The sequence below is a fragment of the Podarcis bocagei genome (assembly GCF_964188305.1).
Source record: "Podarcis bocagei genome assembly, chromosome: 8".
Taxonomy (NCBI): domain Eukaryota; kingdom Metazoa; phylum Chordata; class Lepidosauria; order Squamata; family Lacertidae; genus Podarcis; species Podarcis bocagei.
The window spans coordinates 14,605,898-14,627,206 of record NC_138133.1 but is presented as its reverse complement, the minus strand read 5'-3'; the positions used below and the strand labels follow the sequence as shown (position 1 = coordinate 14,627,206).

The following is a 21,309-nucleotide window of genomic DNA, read 5'->3' as shown; positions in this document are numbered from 1 at the left end:
CCATATAAGAAATTGTTCGTGGTTCCTTTTGTTTAAAGAAGGGAAGTTGGATCTAATACAGTCGTACCTCTGGTTATGGACTTAATTCGTTCCGGAGGTCTGTTCTTAACCTGAAACTGTTCTTAACCTGAGGTACCACTTTAGCCAATGGGGCCTCCTGCTGCCACCATGCAATTTCTGTTCTCATCCTGAAGTAAAGTTCTTAACCCGAGGTACTACTTCTGGATTATTGGAGTCTTTAATCCGAAGTGTTTGTAACCCGAGGTACCACTGTACAATGAATTGTTGGTACCTCTGGCCCGCAAGGCTTTCCCTTACACTTTTTGTTCTGTTCTGCATTTAGCAATAAACAAAAAGCTACCACTTACACTGGTACTTCATCAGGCCTCATTTCCCGTAACCCTGGAGAGAGAATAAATTATTTTCCCATTTGTCTGCTCCTGGTAAGCACATAATTGTGAGGACCTCTGTATGATCTTCACTACGGTAACTTCTCTCTTGCAAACTGATATTATATTACAATTTCCGGTTCAGACCAAGGGGTGTTTTCAGTATTTAAAATTTCAATGTGAGAACTACCCCTTAGACCCTCAAAGCAGAATGGATAAAACACTGAACTACTAAAAATACTTTGGATGTTGTGAAACTGCCTTTTGAAGATGCATACTTGAATGATAATTCCATTGAAATCAGTGGGAGTTGCTTTGAAATGGGCTTAAATTCATTAGCTTTGTAGGGTCTGCATTAAGATAAAAGCACAGATTGGGATTGGTTTCCCACAAGTGAAAAGGCTAAAGATGGTGGTTGGATGCCTCCTTGTAACTTTTTGACCTATTTTTATGCCTCCTGCACAAAGCTTTTTGCACTTCTCCTTCAGTGAAAAGGGAAGGGGGTGTACAACATCTAATAATACCTGGCCAAATATCCTCTGAAGTTATAATTGAACTGATTTGAGGTTAGTGTTTGACAACTACAGAAGTCCCTGCAAGTTGGTTGTTTTGTGCATACATGTGATGATGGATGATGCCCTCCAGGTAATGTAAAGTGATAGCTGTGGTGGTATGTCAACAACATTTAAAGCTTAAGTTTGTGTGTGCAGCTATTTACGTCAGCATATTTAGTAATAGCCCTTTTGCATCACACTAGTTTATAACCTCTGATAATACTAGTGTTGAGTCATGTCAACACATTAGACAAAATTTAGCATCTGCAACTAACAAAATCCCCTCTATCCTCTCCCATGCTTTCCACCATCTAATTCCATTGTATTTATGGGCTATAAATTTAATTATTTAAAAAAAATTATTAAATTTTCTGTTTTACAATTTAGACTATTCATTTAAACAACCTTAAAATGTCAGTGACTTCTCTTCTTCTCTTTCCATGGTTCATTTTGCATAACATAAATCCCTGCATATTTTATATAAACTAAACCATGCAGTATTCCATTATTACATCCATCAAAACTTACACTGTTGAATTTATCTTAATGCTAACGAGGAGAGTCAGGACACTGAGATCCAGCGCCGAGGGCCTTCTGGTGGTTCCCTCATTGCGAGAAGGGAGGTTACAGGGAACCAGACAGAGGGCCTTCTCGGTAGTGGCGCCCACCCTGTGGAACGCCCTCCCTTCAGCTGTGAAGGAAATAAGCAGCTATCCTATCTTTAAAGGACATCTGAAGGCAGCCCTGTTTAGGGAAGTTTTTAATATTTAATGCTGTATTGTTTTTAACACTCGATTGGGAGCCGTCCAGAGTGGCTGTGGAAACTCAGCCAGATGGGCGGGGTAATAATAATAATATTTCTATTATTATTATTATTATTATTATTATCACCACCATCATCATCATCATCATCATACCTGGCTGGAGCTGATGGGAGCTGCTGTCCAACAACGCCTGGAAGGCGCCAGGGTTAGCCCAGAGTTGGAGAGCGGCGGGGCAGAAGTGGATGCTTGTTTCCTCCCCAGCAAGCACCAAGGGACTAGTCCTCATCGCGCAGCGCCCGGAGTGGATACGGAGGGCAACCGAGAAGAACCCGGAGAACCAGACGCTGCCTTCCGTGGCTCTCGCGCGTAAAAGCGGGTGGCACCATGGGCTGGGGGCGTCCAAGCTGGGGCCCTCCCTCCTCTTTTCCAGTCTCTGCCTTGTGGGGTCGCAAAAGAATCGGTTGCCCCTCTTTGCGCCGCTGGAAAAATGGGAAGAATAACACGGCGCAGCATGTAACCCTCCGTGCGCGCAGAGGGCGCGCGAGAGAAGGAAGAGGAAGCGGGAAACAGCCGTCAAAGCCTTCTTCCGCTTCCTGAGAGCGAGAAGGAAAAGCTTCGACGGTGAAGCGCGGCTGCGAGGCCGGGAAAAGGGAAGGGAAGCGTTGCGTATTTGGAGCCGACAGTGATCAAAGTTCGGTGGAATCTTCGCCGCTCCAACGTTCTCTTTCCCACGCTCAACGTTCTCTTTCCCACGCTCAACGTTCCATCGCGCTGCCTTCTTTCACCAGCGTTCCGTGTCGTCGTTCAGGATTCGAGTCGCTGATATCTTTTTTTTTCTAATAAAAACAACTACTTTCGCTTCCGACGCGGCCTTTCCAGCCGCTGGATTATGAGCAGCAGCGAGTCGCCCGACTGTCCGGCGACGTCAGGTAGGATGGTGCAAAGTCTCTGTGACGATGGAGCCAGGTGTCGCGTTCACTTAGGGCGTCTCAGTTTAGGAGCTGAAATTTAATGTTTGCCTATTTATTCAGTGAGGGGGTCTGAAAAACATGTTTTGGGGCATGAGGAATTTAAACCTCTTATTTTTGTGACTGGACAGCATTTGGGTTGGTAAGGGTACATTTGATTAAGAAGCAAATGAACTGCTCTCGGAATGCCAGAGAATTTTAATTTTGTCTTCTGAAAGTGTCAGGTAATATAAAATATGTACAATATATAAATAAAAATATGTAATATATAATATAACTGCCAAGTACTTGCCATCATTTTTAAGGATTTGTATCCACTATTCCACATATTTTATTTACCAGCAAAAACTTAAGTTACATTAATTTAACCAAAGGACCTTTTGAATTCCCTAGTCACGTTATAACTTTTTAGAACCCCTCATTTTTGGAATATGGAAGTTGAAAAATTAAACAGGCCCTACCAACTAGTGCATTACTGGTTCTGTGGAAAATACTAATCCGGATTTACTGTGCCAATATGTACCTTAGTTTACTTTGTTAGCATATTGTGCTGTAGGGGCAGATGGAGCTCATCAACCTGGAAAGACAGACCATCTAATTATTATTATTATTATCATTATTATTATTATTATTAATAATACCCCGCCCTCCCCAGCCAAGGCCGGGCTCAGGGCGGCTAACAAGCAATAATAAAAAGTTGAATGAATACAACTTAAAAACAAGATTAAAATACAACAATTAAAATATTGAAACATTTAAATATTAAAATGCAGCCTCATCACAGGAGGAGAAAGGAAAAAGGAAAAAGAAAGAGGGGGAGGGAATCAAATTGGCTCCAAGCCAAAGGCCAGGCAGAGCAACTCTGTCTTACAGGCCCTGCGGAAAGAAATCAGATCCTGCAGGGCCCTGGTCTCATGAGACAGAGCATTCCACCAGGCTGGGGCCAGTGTTGAAAAGGCCCTGGCATTGGTTGAAGCCAATCTAACTTCCTTAGGTCCTGGGACCACTAGGGTGTTGCTATTTATGGACCTTGAGGCTCTCCGTGGGGCATACCGGGAGAGGCTGTCCCGTAGGTATGAGGGTCCTAGGCTGTGAAGGGCTTTAAAGGTCAAAAGCAGCACCTTAAATCTGACCCTGTACTCCACCGGGAGCCAGTGCAGCTGGAAAAGCTAGGAGAAGGAAAACACTTATCCCAAACCTCCACGGCCTTTTCGGAGAACACAACACAAATTCAGAGTGGATTCCCTAAGATGGTTGGATGGTGCCTTGTATGGCTCCCTCTGGCAACTCCTGCAGCCAAGCTGATTCTGCTTTCCTTTGGACCACATCAGTGAGGCCAAGAGGGGAGTCTTGTTGTCTGGACAGCCCAGGACCTCCATACACATTACCCAGGCTTGCGCTCCTGGGAAGTCGCTTTGGTGGTTTTACTTCATCGCATTGCCTCTTGAGACAGACAGATGCTAACAATATTGTGATGATTTTGTCTGTTGGGGAAATCAGTAGGACTTCAAAGTTTTTGTTTGGATTGTGCCGCATATTTCATTAAGCTCTATTTTTAGATCCACGGGGTGTGTAAAATTCCTGCCCCCCAGATTGCCTGTTTTTTCATGTTAATATAAAGCATAATAACAATATTATAATTTATTATTTATACTCTGCTCATCTGGCTGGGTTTCCCCAGCCACTCTGGGAGGCTCCCAACAGAATAATAATAATAATAATAATAATAATAATAATAATAATAATAATAATAATAAAGCAATAAAACATCAGACATTAAAAACTTCCCTAAAGAGGGCTGCCTTCAGATGTCTTCTAAAAGTCAGATAGTTGTTTACTGTATTTCCTTGACATCTGATGGGAGGGTGTTCCACAGGGTGGGCGCCACTACCGAGAAGGCCCTCTGCCTGGTTCCCTGTAACTTCGCTTCTCAGCAGTGAGTGAACCGCCAGAAGGCCCTCGCAGCTGGATCTCAGTGTCCAGGCTGAACAATGGGGGTGGAGACGCTCCTTCAGGTATACAGGACCAAGGCCGTTTGGGGCTTTAAATGTTAGCACCAACATTCTGAATTGTGCTCGAAAATGTACTGGGAGCTGTGGTGTTTGTATGGAGCCCCCGGTCGTATCACGGACTATTGACCCGTACACCACTAATCCGCTGCCACCAACCAGGTCCTCCCTGGTAAAATCACTTCAGTCTCAGTCAGCTTTTTAATTAATAAAGAAGAGTGTATTTTATTTCAGACATAAAACAAAACTTTTACAGCATACCAAACGGTGTTCCTCTTTACTTTCTTAGTCTTATGTTCCTCTCTCTATCTCTGCTACCTTCCCCCACACTCAAGAACTCACTGCCCTAACTGTCTCTCTATTACCAACTGCCTTTCCCAACCAGCCAACCCATGAAATCCAACCAACTACCCACCCACAACTCCCAACGAACTCCTCCCAGAACTAGTTTTATAGACCCGCTGACTCCACCCCCTGGGTCCTGTCTGTGCAACCTATTTAACTATTTCCCCTCCAGCACTGTCTCATATATGTTAACGTCACAGGAGCCAGTGTAGGTCTTTCAAGACCGGTGTTATATGGTGCCGGCAGCCACTCCCAGTCTGCAGTCTAGCTACTGCATTCTGGATTAATTGTAGTTTCCGGGTCACTTTCAAAGGTAGCCCCGCACACATTGCAGTAGTCCAAGCAGGAGATAACCAGAGCGTGCACCATTCTGGCAATACAATCTGTGGGCAGGTATGGTCTCAGCCAGTGTGCCAGATGCTGATTTTGTTTGTTGGAGAAACCAATGGGACTTCGAAGTGTTTGTTCAGATTGTACCACATGTTTCATTAACCTCTGTTTTTAGATCCATGGGATGTGTAAAATTCCTCCCCTCCCAGATTGCCTGTTTTATTCCAGTGGTACCTCAGGTTACATACGCTTCAGGTTACAGACTCCGCTAACCCAGAAATAGTGCTTCAGGCTAAGAACTTTGCTTCAGGATGAGAACAGAAATCGGGCTCTGGTAGCAGGGGGAGGCCCCATTAGCTAAAGTGGTGCTTCAGGTTAAGAACAGTTTCAGGTTACGTACAGACCTCCGGAACGAATTAAGTACTTAACCTGAGGTACCACTGTATAAGGCATGCCTAAGACCTTGTGTTAAGCTGAATTTCAGACTTCTGCTTGTCTTGGCTAACCTGTATTATGGTGTTTGTGCGTTCTGCTTCCTCTCCAGCCGTGGCGTCGTACACCTGCATCACTTGCCGCGTGGCTTTCAAGGATGCCGATGTCCAGCGTGCCCACTACAAGACCGACTGGCACAGGTACAACCTGAAACGGAAAGTCGCCGAGATGCCACCTGTCACTGCTGAGAACTTCCAGGAGAGGGTTCTGGCGCAGAGAGCCGGGCTGGAGGAGCAGAACAAGGCGACTGCTACCTACTGCACGGCTTGCAGCAAGAGATTCTCCAACTTCAACGCTTACGAGAACCACCTGAAGTCCAAGAAGCACCTGGAGCTCGAGAAGAAAGCCGTCCAGGCGGTCAGCAAGAAGGTCGAACTCCTGAATGAGAAGAACTTGGAGAAAGGCCTCGCTCAAGAGAACGTCGACAAAGATGCCATGAATGCCGCCATCCAGCAAGCCATCAGAGCCCAGCCCTCCCTGTCTCCAAAGAAGGCTCCCTTCTTGCCTGGCGGTGCTGCTGGGTCTTCGGTTGCTGTGGAAAGTAGCAGAGAGCGTGCGGAAAAAGCTCCCCGGCTACAGTGGTTTGAGGAACAGGCCAAGAAGCTGGCAAGAGAACAATCGGAGGAAGAAGAGGAGGCCGATGATATGGAAGAAGGTAGTGGGACAAGGGCAGTTTATTCTGGCAGCAGTCTTTTGGGGATTTTGGATGCTTTAGCACAGGAAAAGCCATCCTAATAATAATAATAATAATAATAATAATAATAATAATAATAATGACAATTTATTATTTATACCCCGCCCATCTGGCTGAGTTTCCCCAGCCACTCTGGGCGGCTCCCAATCAAGTGTTAAAAACAATACAGCGTTAAATACAGTGGTGCCTCGCAAGACGAAATTAATCCGTTCCGCGAGTCTCTTCGTCTAGCGGTTTTTTCGTCTTGCGAAGCAACCCGCTTAGCGGATTAGCGCTATTAGCGGTTTAGCGGCTATTAAAGGCTTAGCGGCTATTAAAGGCTTAGCGGATTAGCGGCTAAAAGGCTATTAGCGGCTTACAAAAAGGGGGGGAGCGCAAAAAATCGGAACACTTGCAAGACGTTTTCGTCTTGCAAAGCAAGCCCATAGGGAAAATCGTCTTGCAAAGCAGCTCAAAAACGGAAAACCCTTTCGTCTAGTGGGTTTTCTGTCTTGTGAGGCATTCGTCTTGTGGGGCACCACTGTATTTAAAACTTCCCTGAACAGGGCTGCCTTCAGATGTCTTTTAAAGATAGGATAGCTGCTTATTTCCTTCACATCTGAAGGGTGTTCCACGCGGTGGGTGCCACTACCGAGAAGGCCCTCTGCCTGGTTCCCTGTAACCTCACTTCTCGCAATGAGGGAACCGCCGGAAGGCCCTCAGTGCTGGATCTCAGTGTCCGGGCTGGACGATGGGGGTGGAGACGCTCCTTCAGGTATTCTGGACCGAGGCCGTTTAGGGCTTTAAAGGTCAGCACTAACACTTTTAAATTGTGCTCGGAAACGTACTGGGAGATCTTCTGGACTACAATTCCCATCATTCCTGGCCATGTTGGCTGAGGCTGATGGGAGTTGGTCAACAACAACATGTGGTTGTGTTGTCTGATCCCTGGTTTATTAGAAAGTCCCATTCATAGGCTTTGTACAGCAGCTAGTTCAAATCAGCAGTTTATATCTAGGCTGAAAATATAGAGGAGATAGGGAGAATTTGGGCTACTTGAATATTTTTTTAAAAATTGTTTTAACAAAAAATTTATACCACTTGATTGTAAGAAAATATAGAGCAATAAAATTATTGATAACAATGGTTAATATACATGTATAGAAAAACATTCCGAAGGATTGTTAGAATTAATAGTAGCTCAAAGTACAGTGGTGCCCCGCAAGACGAATGCCTCGCAAGACGGAAAACCCGCTAGATGAAAGGGTTTTCCATTTTTGAGTTGCTTCGCAAGACGATTTTCCCTATGGGCTTGCTTTGCAAGACGAAAACGTCTTGTGAGTGTTCCGATTTTTTTCCGCTTCCCCCCCCCCCTTTTCTAAGCCGCTAATAGCCGCTAATCCGCTAAGCCGCTAATAGGGTTGCTTCGCAAGACGAAAAAACCGCTAGACGAAGAGACTCGCGGAACGGATTATTTTCGTCTTGCGAGGCACCACTGTAGGTAAAACATATGTAGCTTCGTCTCAACAGACTTGCCTAAAGAAAAATGTGGGGTTTTTTTGCCAATTATACGGCCTTCGCCCAGTATGCCTGAAAGAGCGTCTCCACCCACATCGTTCAGCCCAGACACTGAGGTCCAGCTCTGTGGGTCTTCTACTGGTTCCCTCACTACGAGAAGTGAGGTTACAGGGAATCAGGCAGAGGGCCTTCTTGGTAGTGGCGCCCGCCCTGTGGAACGCCCTTCCACCAGATGTCCAGGAAATAAACAACTATCTGACTTTTAGAAGACTTCTGAAGGCAGCCCTCTTTAGGGAAGTTTTTAATGTTTGATGTTTTATCGTGTTCTGTTGGGGCTGGGGAAATTATTGTTATTGTTATTATTGATTTTCCAAAAAAAAAAAAAAAACTGTCACCAAATTAATACAAAGTTAAAGCCTAAACAAAAAAATTTTTTAAGCAGGCACTAAAAAGAAGACAGCGCAGTGTTCTTAGGGAGTTTTTTTAGTGTTCGCCTTGAATGCTCAAGCAGCCCAAATGATTTTGGGAGCGATCAAGGGGGTGGTAGACCATTCATAATTATGAGAAAACTAGCCTGCCGCTTGTATTGAATGGTTAGCCTGCATCTTTTGGTCAGCATGAAAAGATTCCTCCTAAGCTTTCACTTTCGCTTGGTTTGAAAGGTTGGGAGGATGTAGACTCGGATGAAGATCTGGAGGTCGAAGAAGGACCGATGGAAGGAATCCCGGATGAGGCCGAGGAGAGTGCGTCTGGGAAGGATCACCCCAGCTCAGACGCGATCCCAGTAACTGACTGCTTATTCTGTTCCCACCATTCAAGCTGTCTCATGAAGAATGTGTCCCACATGACAAAAGTTCACAGTTTCTTTATTCCAGATATAGAATATCTTGTGGATATCCGAGGTCTGATTAAGTACTTGGGTAAGTCTTAAGACATGCCAGCCTCAACTATCTCAAGCTCTCTTGTTGATTTTAAGATGGCATCCTGTGGCATTCATCTCAGTGTTGTTCCTCAGAGTAAAATACATATCATTTGAAACAGGGTGGATTTGATTTAAATCAAATTGATTTAAATCACGACTTGATTTAAATCATTTTTTTTTTACAGAAAGACTCATTCTTGCTGGTATAATCTTAATATTTACAACCAGTTGAAGGTTTCATTTTTTGAATAATAAATTTCCAGAGTAGTTTTTACAGTTATATCAAAAATTACGGATTTGGTTATACTATTAGAAATACATAGATAATTAGGAAATTATTGTGAGGTGAACTGATACAAGGCTATTATATTTGTGGGGGACGCGGGTGGCGCTGTGATCTAAACCACTGAGCCCCTTGGGCTTGCCGATTGGAAGGTCGGCAGTTCAAATCACAGCGACGGGGTGAGCTCCCGTTGCTCTGTCCCAGCTCCTGCCAACCTAGCAGTTCAAAAGCACGCCAGTGCAAGTAGATAAATAGGTACTGCTGCAGCGGAAAGGTGAACAGCATTTTCATGCGCTCTGGTTTCCGTCACGATGTCCCGTTGCGCCACAAGCGGTTTAGTCCTGCTGGCCACATAACCCAGAAAGCTGTCTGTGGACAAACACTGGCTCCCTTGACCTGAAAGCGAGATGAGTACCGCAAACCTAATTCTATTGTAACAAACTTAATTCTACTGTACAAGCATAATTCTATTGTCAAACTTAATTCTATTGTGTTTTATGTTCACTTAGTACGGTATGTGAATCTGGTTTGGGACCGTAATAAATTTAATGCAGTCATGAGCGCCGCAACCCCATTGTCGCCTTTGACCGGACTTAACCGTCCAGGGGTCCTTTACCCTACCTCTTTACTATTTTATTTGTTTTATTTATTTTTGTATTTACTGTATAATGTGAAGCAGGTGTGTGGTCTTCCAGATGTTGCTAGACTTAAAACTTCCACGGGGTTAATTGGATTTGGGAGTTCGGCAACACACAGATTTCCCATCCCTGATGTACAGTAGAACAACATTTGGGCTATGGAATGCTGTGAAACCACCAAATACGTTGCGTTAGCATAAGATGGGAGAGTACAGTGTGTGTATCTTTCTCCTCATAACCTACAGGAGAGAAGGTTGGCATTGGGAAAATCTGCCTGTGGTGCAATGAGAAGGGGAAATCCTTCTACACGACGGAAGCTGTGCAGGCCCATATGAACGACAAAAGCCACTGCAAGCTCTTCACGGAAGGCGATGCTGCTCTGGAGTTTGCAGACTTCTATGACTTCAGGTGGGAAATGGCAGCGGCCAAATTTAGACACACAGCAAATGAAACATTTCAGTTTTGGCCTTTGCATTGGTCTAGTATTGTGCTGGGACGCGGGTGGTGCTGTGGGTTAAGCCACAGAGCCTAGGACTTGCCGATCAGAAGGTCGGCAGTTCGAATCCCCGCGACAGGGTGAGCTCCCGTTGCTCGGTCCCTGCTCCTGCCAACCTAGCAGTTTGAAAGCACGTCAAAGTGCGAGTAGATAAATAGGTACCACTCCGACGGGAAGGTAAACAGCGTTTCCGTGCGCTGCTCTGGTTCACCAGAAGTGGCTTAGTCATACTGGTCACATGACCCAGAAGCTGTACATCGGCTCCCTCGGCCAATAAAGCGAGATGAGCGCTGCAACCCCAGAGTCGGCCATGACTGGACCTAATGGTCAGGGGTGCCTTTACCTTTTCTAGTATTGTGCTACTCGGGTAACATACACAAGCAAGACTCTCGTGGATGGGCAGAGTAACATTCTACTTCCCTGCTGCTGCTGCTGCTGCTGCTGCTGCTGCTGCTGCTGCTCCCTAACCATGGTTGGATCCTGGCATTGGAAACAAGTCGCTTTATTCTGCTTGCTCACAAAGTGTTCACTCACTGGAGCGGTGTGGGGCTGTTGTTAATGTGGAAGCAGCCGCCTTCTCACTTGAGTGCTGACATGTCTGTTAGCCTCTTGAAAACCAGTGGCTTCCCCAAAAATCCATTTGACCTTTCAGAAGTCTGTTTGGCTACAAGCTTGCTTATACAGTGTTACCTCGGGTTACATACGCTTCAGGTTACAGACTCTGCTAACCCAGAAATAGCGCTTCAGGTTAAGAACTTTGCTTCAGGATGAGAACAGAAGTCGTGCTCCGACGGCGCAGCAGGAGGCCCTATTAGCTAAAGTGGTGCTTCAGGTTAAGAACAGTTTCAGGTTAAGTACAGACCTCCGGAACGAATTAAGTAATTAACCCGAGGTATCACTGTATGCTCATGTGAAGCCCAGACATTTTATTTCACAAGAATTTCTGCAGCAGTGGGACAAACGGTTGCTAGAGATTTAGTTGAACAAGCAGGGGTACTGGATAGCTTCAATCCTTTGGTGTAGGCAGCGGAGGGGAAATGTACATCGGAAACATGTTAAGAGGTAGTCAGTTAAATAGAGCCCATGGGATAGGGCTGGTTTTATACATTTTGGACAAATGATTTCCTGTGCTAGCCTATAAAGCTGTACCAGCTGATGGACCAAGAAATAGAGGGCACAATCTACCAGAAATCACTTTTGCATAAGCCCTTTTGAATCTAGAACAGAACTTCAAAGCAGGTTGTGCTGGTAATACTACATTTTCCCTTCACCAGGCTGCTCTAATGCAAAGTGTTTCATTTTGTAAAATGTATAGACTGCTTTTCACCAAAATATTTACTATGAGGTGGCCAACATACATTATGAGTTGGTGTTCAGTGTTCAAATCATATTTTGGCTTAACTTCATGTTGTTACAGTACGCCATTAGGCCATTTATTAAGATGGTATGCTAAGCCAGGATTTGATCATCTGAATACAACCACTGTTTCCACCTTGCCACTGGTACTTGGTCTCCAGCGATAACCTTTTAGCTTAAAACCTACATTCTGTTAAGTTATTGTTCTATAGCCCCATCATATGGATACAGCGTGTTCTTTTACAGCAGACGAGAATAATAGTAAAGCCCTGTTTGTTTGTTTGTTTGTTTGTTTGTTTGTTTGTTTGTTTGTTGTATCAAAATATATGCAGCTGTATCATAAATATATATCACAGCAGTTTACAACAACATAACAACCAAAAACAAGCAGTAACATCCTAAAACGTTAAAAGCAAGTTAAAAGCAAAAAGAGCTTTAAAACGCATCCGTAGACCATTGTGGGTGACAGTCAGCTGGGACTGTACCATTTTAGGTTAAGGTGAGGGATTTCATTCTTGCTTATCCCCATAGAAACAATGCAGACTCCTTGCATGTAATAAACTAGTGCATCACAGTGAGAGCTATGCTAGAACCTTTCTCCCTGGTACAGGAGTTCTTCTATTCCTTTTTAATTTTTTCAAAGGGGAGCATTGAGATATGCGGTCCTCTAGCTCTCATCTAAAGTGTTGCAATCCTCTAGCTCTCATCTAAAACCTCCACGTTTCCTGATTTTCCTGTGCCTGGCACCTTCCTGTTTTCCTGGTCCTGGTACAGTTATACTACATGGCAGTTGTGAATGAGAAGATCAGCTTTGGGTGTGTTGAGAAGCCAAGTCTCATTCGAACGCTATTCCAGAACCTTGCAGTGGCTTTGGTGTCACAGTTCTGGAGTCTATGTAGCCGTTTGTGGCATATTACTCAAAAGAGACTTTCACCTCCTCCTCAGAAGTTTTAATGGGTAACCTGTGTACATCACTTGTTGGTAGCTGGTCTTGAGATTGAGCTGTTATTTCTGTTTCATAGGAGCACTTATCCTGACTACCAGGAAGGAGATGGTGCAGAGATGTCTGAAGAACTGCCACCAGAGAAGAATTTGGATTATGATGATGATTCAATGGAGCTGATTTTACCTTCAGGTAAGTGTATTCTTGAAATATACCAGGATCATCCCAAGTGCACACTTTACAGATTCAGCAGCAATTAGTGCAAGTCAGGGTGGGTGGTTCACACAGTTGCCTTCTAAATGACTTGCCTTGAAGGTGAGCTGTCCCTGCCTTTCCCCAGAATATTTAATAATAATACTAATTTTTTTTATTTATACCCCACCCATCTGGCTGGGTTTCCCCAGCTACTATGGGTGGCTTACAGCATATCCAAAAACATAAAACATCAAGCATTAAAAACCTCCGAATACAGGGCTGCCTTCAGGTGTCTTCTAAAAGTTGTGTAATTTTTTTAACTCCTGGACATCTGAAGGGAGGGCGTTCCACAGGGCGGGTGCCACTACCGAGAAGGCCCTCTGCCTGGTTCCCTGTCACCTCACTTCTCATAGTGAGGGAACCAGCAGAAGACCCTCTGAGGAGGATCTCAGTGTCTGGGCTGAACAATGGGGGTGGAGACGCTCTTTCAGGTATACTGCGCTGAAGCCGTTTAGGACTTTAAAGGTCAGCACCAACACTTTGAATAGTGCTCAGAAACATACTAGGAGCCAGTGAAGACCCTTTATGAGTAGTGCTATATGGTTCCAGCGACCACTCCCAGTCACCAGTCTGGCTGCTGCATTCTGAATTAGTTGTAGTTTCCAGGTCACCTTCAAAGGTAGCCCCACGTAGAGCGCATTGCAGTAGTCCAAGCGGGAGATAACCAGAGCATACACCACTCTGGCAAGACAGTCTGCGGACAGGTAGGGTCTCAGCCTGCATACCAGATGGAGCTGGTAGACAGCTGCCCTGGACACAGAATTGACCTGCACCTCCATGGACAGTTGTGAGTCCAAAATGACTCCCAGGCTGCGCACCTGGTCCTTCAGGGGCACAGTTACCCCATTCAGGACCAGGGAGTCCCACTCGCCTGTCCCCTGTCCCCCTAAAACAGTACTTCTGTCTTGTCAGGATTCAACCTCAATCTGTTAGCCGCCATCCATCCTCCAGCCACCTCCAGGCACTCACACAGGACCTTCACCACCGTCACTGGTTCTGATCTGAAGGAGAGGTAGAGCTGGGTATCATCCGCATACTGGTGGACACCCAGCTTTTGTACTAATGCTATGACTGCGGTGTGAGCATGCCTCTGTCCAGGAACCAGCATCCGTTGGCAGATTTTGACCCTCTGAAGCAAGTTCCTTGCTCCATCAGTTGTTGATCCACTGATGGTTGGGTTGATGTGCGTGGAGGAGTCGAGTCTGTTGCAGTGGGATTAGTCAACAAGAACTTTGTGGGGCAGGGCTGTTTCGGGCCTTGGTTTCTTATCCATCCCTAAGAGAAGCGTCTTAAAGAAAAAAGACCTCAGCCCAGGGTGTGCCACGTTATTGCATCTTTGCCTGTGCTCTTGCCCTCCCATCTTATAAGGCATACTCGGAAGAACGTTGTGTTGACTTCAGTGTGGCAGCATTCACAGTGAGCACACTGAATGTTATAGACTTAACATGCAATGTTCCAATCAAGGTCTGAAGGCACAAGCTATACAGCAGCCTTGGGAAGCCTTAACTTCGCTGCCTTAAGTTCCATGTTGAAATAAAAGTGGAATGTACCGTATTTTTCGCTCTACAAGACGCACCAGACCACAAGACGCACCTAGTTTTTGGAGGAGGAAAACAAGAAAAAAAATATTTTGAATCTCAGAAGCCAGAACAGCAAGAGGGATCGCTACGCAGTGAAAGCAGCAATCCTTCTTGCTGTTCTGGCTTCTGGGATAGCTGTGCAGCCTGCATTCGCTCCATAAGACGCACACACATTTCCCTTTACTTTTTAAGAGGGGAAAAGTGAGTCTTATAGAGCAAAAAATACGGTAATGTACTAATCATGAATAAACGGTTTGTTCCATTACTTTCAGTGCAGCTAATACACGGGGACGGTGCTAACCTTTCCACTTGGTTGACTTGCAGCAGCAATCACCTTGCAAAATTCCCAGGCACACCCCTTAAGCTTGTCGGTCATTTTCGTACGTGTGTCTTTAATATTGCGCTGTCTGAGAAATGGGGAAATCACTTCCCGGCTTTAAAAATCTCATAGGAGAGGTCTGCAGGCGTATGACAACACAGTTCTTCTGTGACCCCGGCGGGTCTAGCCTTGAGATCCACATTTATGCAACTCTAAAGGAAGTACGTGCTTTAAATGGGAGAGCAAAACAAATAATTTGATTTAAACCAGCAAAGTGGAGTGTGAGGTCTCAGGATTCTGCCCCTGTTAGAGTTCTCTTTGATGGATTAAAAATCCTTATGGGGACAGGAAAGTTCTTTTTTATAAAAAGAGAAGAAAAGAAAATTGGTGGTAACATATGATAAAGGTGGGCTGCAAATGAAATGAAATGCTCTCTTTCAGAGCCTTTTCAGTTATTTCTAGCACATTACAGTGCAGCGTCATCACATACTGAGGGCAGTGCTTAGAGAGAACATTCCTGAATGTTCCTGAAAAATAGAGGTGTTCCGTGTAGAAAATCTGACCCTCAAGCTTTTAAACCATGGGTAAGCAAACTAAGGCCTGGGGGCTGGATCTGGCCCAATCGCGGATGGTTCAGGAATCAGCGTACTTTTACATGAGTAGAATGTGTCCTTTTATTTAAAATGCATCTCTGGGTTATTTATGGGGCATAGGAATTCATTCGTTTTTTTCTTCAAAATATAGACTAGCCCCCCACAAGGTCTGAGGGACAGTGGACTGGCCCCCTGCTGAAAAACTTAGCTGACCCCAAATTTAAACTGTTGATGCAGATATTTAAACATGTAAGCCACTAGATGGCACTTTCGGGATGCTAGCATTCCGATTCCTGAACTCTCCTTGTTTACTAGAGATTGTTCCCATGACAAACGTTGTTCGAAGTGGTCAACACATTCACATGGGTGTGGAATACGATACTTTCTATTCCAGTATATCAGACTTGGGTCACAGTGTGCATGTAGGGAACACAACACACTGGAAGTCTCTGATTGTTCAAAGCTCCCCTCTTCTTGTTTCAGCCAGTCAGTTCTTTGTGTTCTCTCACCTCCCCAGATACACAGACACACATATCCATGATGATCTTGTGCTCTTTTTCCTTTGGGGTAGCTCTGAAGTATAGGCTCTGTTAAGAATAATTTGCCAGGGGAGAATTTTGACCAAGCATTACCGTTGAGGGCTATGTTTCTAATGCTGTGGCTGATTCAGCGAATACAGTTTTAGTGCTTGCAAGGCGTTAGCTGTTAATTTTGCTGCTAGGATTTTACAAAAAATGATAATGAGTAAACAGAGCAACATGAAGAAGTCGCATTAGAGCACAGGGTGGATTTGATTTAAATCAAATTGATTTAAATCACTAGTCAATAAGACTTGATTTAAATCATTTTTTTACAGAAAGACTCATTCTTGCTGGTATAATCTTAATATTTACAACCAGACGAAGGTTTCATTTTTGGAAGAATTTTTTTTACTGTTATATAAAAAAATACTGATTTGGTTATACTATTAGAAATACATAGATGTTCATGGATTTTTTGTGAGGTTTAGTAAGTTAGCTGTTTATATTTGGACAACTTTTCTGCTGTACTTTATTGGAAGGAGAAAAATAATCATTTCCTTAATAATAATTTAAACAATTTATTTAACTAAAACAATAACATTATAGCAAATGGATCCATGTTTGTTAACTGATGTGGTTAAACATTTTTTAAAATAAAAACCCCCACTTAGACACACGTGAAAAACTTAAATTCTTTTTTTCCTGATGACTAGCCTTTGGACTATAAGGTAACTTAAATAGAAAACGATCTTTAGAAATATTTTTCCTCCAAAATATTTTTTAAAAAAAAACAATTTAAATTTAAAAAATCCAATGTAATTTTTTTTTAAATCCATTTTTTAAAAAAAAAAAAATCATTGATTTTTATCCACCCTAATAGAGCATCACTTAACCAAAACTGAAGAGAAGAAAAGCCTAAGAGAGAGGGAGAGAGTCTTGATTAGCCATTTCCCCTATTTGTTGCATGTAGTTGGCTATGGCAGTATGTAAAGAAAGGGGGCACTGTGGGTTAAGCCACAGAGCCTAGGACTTGCCGATCAGAAGGTCAGCGGTTCGAATCCCCGTGACGGAGCGAGCTCCCGTTGTTCAGTCCCAGCTCCTGCCAACCTAGCAGTTCGAAAGCACTGGTTCGCCAGAAGCGGCTTAGTCATGCTGGCCATATGACTCAGAAGCTGTACGCCGGCTCCCTTGGCCAATAAAGTGAGATGAGCGCTGCAACCCCAAAGTCGGTCACGACTGGACCTAATGGTCAGGGGTCCCTTTACCTAGTCTGCTATGGCAGTACGTAAAGAAAGGGGTGTTCAACTCCCCACCCTCAAATGTGTGAAATCCTTAGTGAAGTTCTGAAGAGCCATTGCAACTCACTGCAGTGGGATGAAATTCTGAAGTTCTCAGAATGAAGTGAGAACCACATTCTTAGCATGGTTGGGAACTGTATTTGGGGACAAGGGGGGAGTCACGTTATCCCAGTAGAAATCTGTCAGGGGTTGCATTCCAATAGTGGGTGAGGCCACACGCAATCATTAAACACACACACAGCTGTTTCCCATGGAAATAGAGGCATATATTTAATTTTTAGTAACTCGAGCTTCACTGTCCATTTTCTCTGTGAATACTTTTTTCCAAACTGTGTTAAAAGGTGTTGGGACTTTTTTTCTAAAAACCTGTCCTGTCTATGCAGAAAGCGAAAGACTTTGCAAGTCCCGCAGAAGAATTCAGATTATAAACAGAACTGCAAGCTCTGTATAATGTTTTACAATTGTTTATGTGCTGTAAGCCACCCGGAGTGTCTGGGGAAACCCAGCCGGGTGAGTGGGGTATAAATAATAAAAATTATTATTACTACTACTACTGTTACTAAACATTTGCATCCTAAAGCTTTCATGCAGGCGTGCAGCTACAAAATGCATGGATAACTTTTTGCATATTTGCAAGGAGTACAAGTCTGTCTCTCCCTGCTCAGACATTTTCCTCTCTACCATGATATTCTCACAGCAGAACCGTTTGCAGAGGAAGGAGCTGCAATTGTATGCTTTACACATCATCAAAAACCTGTTTTACATTCTTCATGCTGAACAGCTGGTGGCTGGATTGCAGGTCCACACCCCCCACCCCCGCCCAATCCCTGATTTAAGGAAGTAAAAGATAGGTCTTTCTGTATAATTGGGTGTTTTCTATACACCCATAGTTTGTTGGTGCTAGAGATATGCAAGCTTGTTCAGTCTAGCATCATGGTGAAATGTTCAGGTTTGCTTTGTGCGTAAGTACAGTGGTACCTCGGGTTACATACGCTTCGGGTTACATATGCTTCAGGTTACAGACTCCGCTAACCCAGAAATAGTGCTTCAGGTTAAGAACTTTGCTTCAGGAGGAGAACAGAAATCGTGCTCTGGCAGCGTGGCGGCAGCGGCAGGCCCCATTAGCTAAAGTGGTGCTTCAGGTGAAGAACAGTTTCAGCTTAAGAACGGACCTCCGGAACGAATTAAGTACTTAACCTGAGGTACCACTGTATTATAAACAACCAGGGTCTCCCGTATTCCATGTGGAGTTCTTCGTACCTGGATTTTAGTCTACAGTGGTACCTTGGTTTTCAAACATCTCCATTGATGGACATTTCAGTTTTCGAACGGCGTAAACCCGCAAGTAAAAGCTTCAGTTTTTGAACAAGCCTCGGAAGTTGAACATGCCACATGGCTTCCGTACTGAGTTTTCCGTATTGAGGCTTCCGTTTTGAGTTTTTGAACGTTTTGGAACTCGGAACAGTCTTCTGGAATGGATTATGTTCAAAAACTGAGGTACCACTGTACATCGTTTCGTTTCGTTTGGTATAGTAAGCTGCCCCTTGCAGATCTTGCAAGCTAGAAAGGTATGATATAAATCTCTACATGTTCTTTACATAATATGTTATTGACAGTTACTTCTACCCTAAATGGCATTGTCTACCCTCCCTTATGGCAGTGGTTCCCAGTTAGCTAAGTACTAAGGACTCCTTGTTTTTCAGAAGCCAAGCCATGGACCCACTACTTTTGAAAACGTTGATATCTCTATGGTATCTTTTGTTATGTAAATGGTTTCACGGATCCCCCGAGTGGGTTACGCGTTCCCGCAATTGGGAACCACTTCCTTATGGGATTCTGAGTTTCTGGGATTCTGTGGCTAATGATAACCCCATTTTCCAGTTTACCTTTGTTTTAAAAGCTACTCTGTTGCTTTAATACTCACATTTCCTTCTTACAAAGGTGCCCGGATCGGTCACCGTTCATTGATGAGATACTATAAGCAGCGGTTTGGTGCTTCAAGAGCTGTGGCTGTTTCTAAAAATAAACATGCTGTGGGCAGAGTATTGCAGCAATATAAAGCTCTGGGATGGACAAGCAGCACAGGTAAGCAAACAGCATTAGGGTGTTATATCAATACAGTTACTAGCCATTGTCCTTGAGAAGCATCTCTTTCAGCCATAAGAAGGGACATTTTCCTGGAAGTAGCCAATTATAGTAGCTGCCTGCTTTTCTCTCTTATTCTAAACTAGTTGGTATACCGTTTCAAAGAGCTGGTGTCTCTTAATTCCATGTGTGTAGCATCTGTCTGGGACGTGGGTGGCGCTGTGGGTTGAACCACAGCCTAGGGCTTGCCGATCAGAAGGTCGGCGGTTCAAATCCCCGCGACAGGGTGATCTCCCATTGCTCGGTCCCTGCTCCTGCCCACCTAGCAGTTCGAAAGCACGTCAAAGTGCAGGTAGATAAATAGGTACTGCTCCGGCGGGAAGGTAAACGGCGTTTCCGTGCGCTGCTCTGGTTCACCAGAAGCGGCTTAGTCATGCTGGCCACATGACCCGGAAGCTGTATGCCGGCTCCCTCGGCCAATAAAGCGAGATGAGTGCTGCAACCCCAGAGTTGGTCACGACTGGACCTAATGGTCAGGGGTCCCTTGACCTTTACCTTTAGCATCTGTCTAGAGCTTTTTTCAAAGAGGGTCAGGTTAAGTGTTGAATGTTGGAAGGGGTAGTCGGGTGGCACTGTGGTCTAAACCACTGAGCCTCTTGGGCTTGCCGATCAGAAAGTCGGTGGTTCGTATCCCCATGATTGAATGAGCTCCCATTGCTCTGTCCCAGCTCCTGCCAACGTAGCACTTCGAAAGCATGCCAGTGCAAGTAGATAAATGGGTACTGTTGTGGCGGGAAGGTAAACGGCATTTCCATGCGCTCTGGTTTCCGTCATGGTGTTCCGTTGTGCCAGAAGCAGTTTAGTCCTGCTGGCCACATGACCCGGAAAGCTGTCTGTGGACAGACAGTGGCTTCCTCGGCCTGAAAAGCAAGATGAGAGCCGCAACCCCACAGTCGCCTTTGACTGGACTTAACCGTCCAGGGGTCCTTTACGTTTACCTTGAATGTTGGCTCTTTCTCCATAACTTCAGGGGCAGCACTGGCTCGAGAGCGTGACATGCAGTACCTTCAGAGGATGAAGGCGAAGTGGATGTTGAAGACCGGCATGCAGAATAACGCTACAAAGCAGATGCACTTCCGCGCGCAAGTCAGGTTCTGAGAGTGCCCAGCGATAAGCATGACTAGCCTGAGCTTGCCTCATTCTTTCTGCAGTACTGTGGAAGGAAGATCCAGTCGCAGTGAAGTGTGGTACTTCCTGCTGCTATTTCAGCATGTTTCCCAAGGAGATCTCAGCCCGGTGTAACTGGCTGTCAGACTTCAAATCAATAAAGCCTATGCATAAGAAAGGATGTTTTGCTGGTTATTTGCAGTATCGGCTCTCAGGTATCTATGCTGTGCAGCTGAGTTGCACTTCAGACAGTTGAAAGATTTACTGAGGAAGTGTCAAACACTTAGAACAACGCTGTTAGGTGAGGGGGTCAGTTTTATTCACATACACATACCTTGGATCTCAAACGCTTGGCTCCTGAACGAATTGGCTCCTGAACAATCGAAACCCAGAAGTGACTGTTCCCGTTTTCGAATGTTCTTTTGGAAACCAAACATCCAATGGGGCATCCACGGCTTCCAATTGGCTGCAGGAGCTTCCTGCAGCCAATCAGAAGCCGCACTTTGGTTTCCGAACATTTTGGACTTCCGGAACGGATTCCATTCAACTTCCAAGGTACGACCGTATTGCAGGGGGCAGCTGCTCAGAAAGAGGAGTTTGCTTGAGAGGCATTTGCAGCAGATGAGAGCTTCAAACCAGGGCCTTTCTAACCCACACCCAGGCCAAAATGCTATACCAGTTCTTCCTCTGTTTCTGAACGCTAGGGAACAGTGAGCCCGGAGCTTGAGAATTCACAGAAAAGAGACTACGTTGATAGGTAGGGCAGCAGGCCATAGCAAAAGAGGCCTTGCTGAAGTGTGTGGGGATGAGA

General features: G+C 44.7%; 1 protein-coding gene across 3 annotated transcripts; it reads left to right on the top strand.

Annotated features, from left to right (window-relative positions):
* Positions 1-1,946: 1,946 nt before the first annotated feature.
* ZNF622 (zinc finger protein 622) lies at positions 1,947-20,676 on the top strand. 3 transcript variants are annotated; one of them, XM_081206469.1, is made up of 7 exons: positions 1,947-2,636; positions 5,904-6,506; positions 8,705-8,962; positions 10,131-10,293; positions 12,760-12,872; positions 19,188-19,331; positions 20,362-20,676. In XM_081206469.1, exons 1-7 carry the CDS (start codon positions 2,597-2,599, stop codon positions 20,487-20,489), a joined length of 1,449 nt encoding a protein of 482 aa, XP_081062595.1. In that variant the 5' UTR covers positions 1,947-2,596; the 3' UTR covers positions 20,490-20,676. The 3 variants fall into 3 exon arrangements, with proteins under 3 accessions (XP_081062595.1, XP_081062597.1, XP_081062596.1); XM_081206471.1 differs by lacking the exon at positions 1,947-2,636 and adding an exon at positions 2,749-2,899; XM_081206470.1 differs by lacking the exon at positions 1,947-2,636 and adding an exon at positions 5,069-5,422.
* The last annotated feature ends 633 nt before the right edge of the window (positions 20,677-21,309 follow it).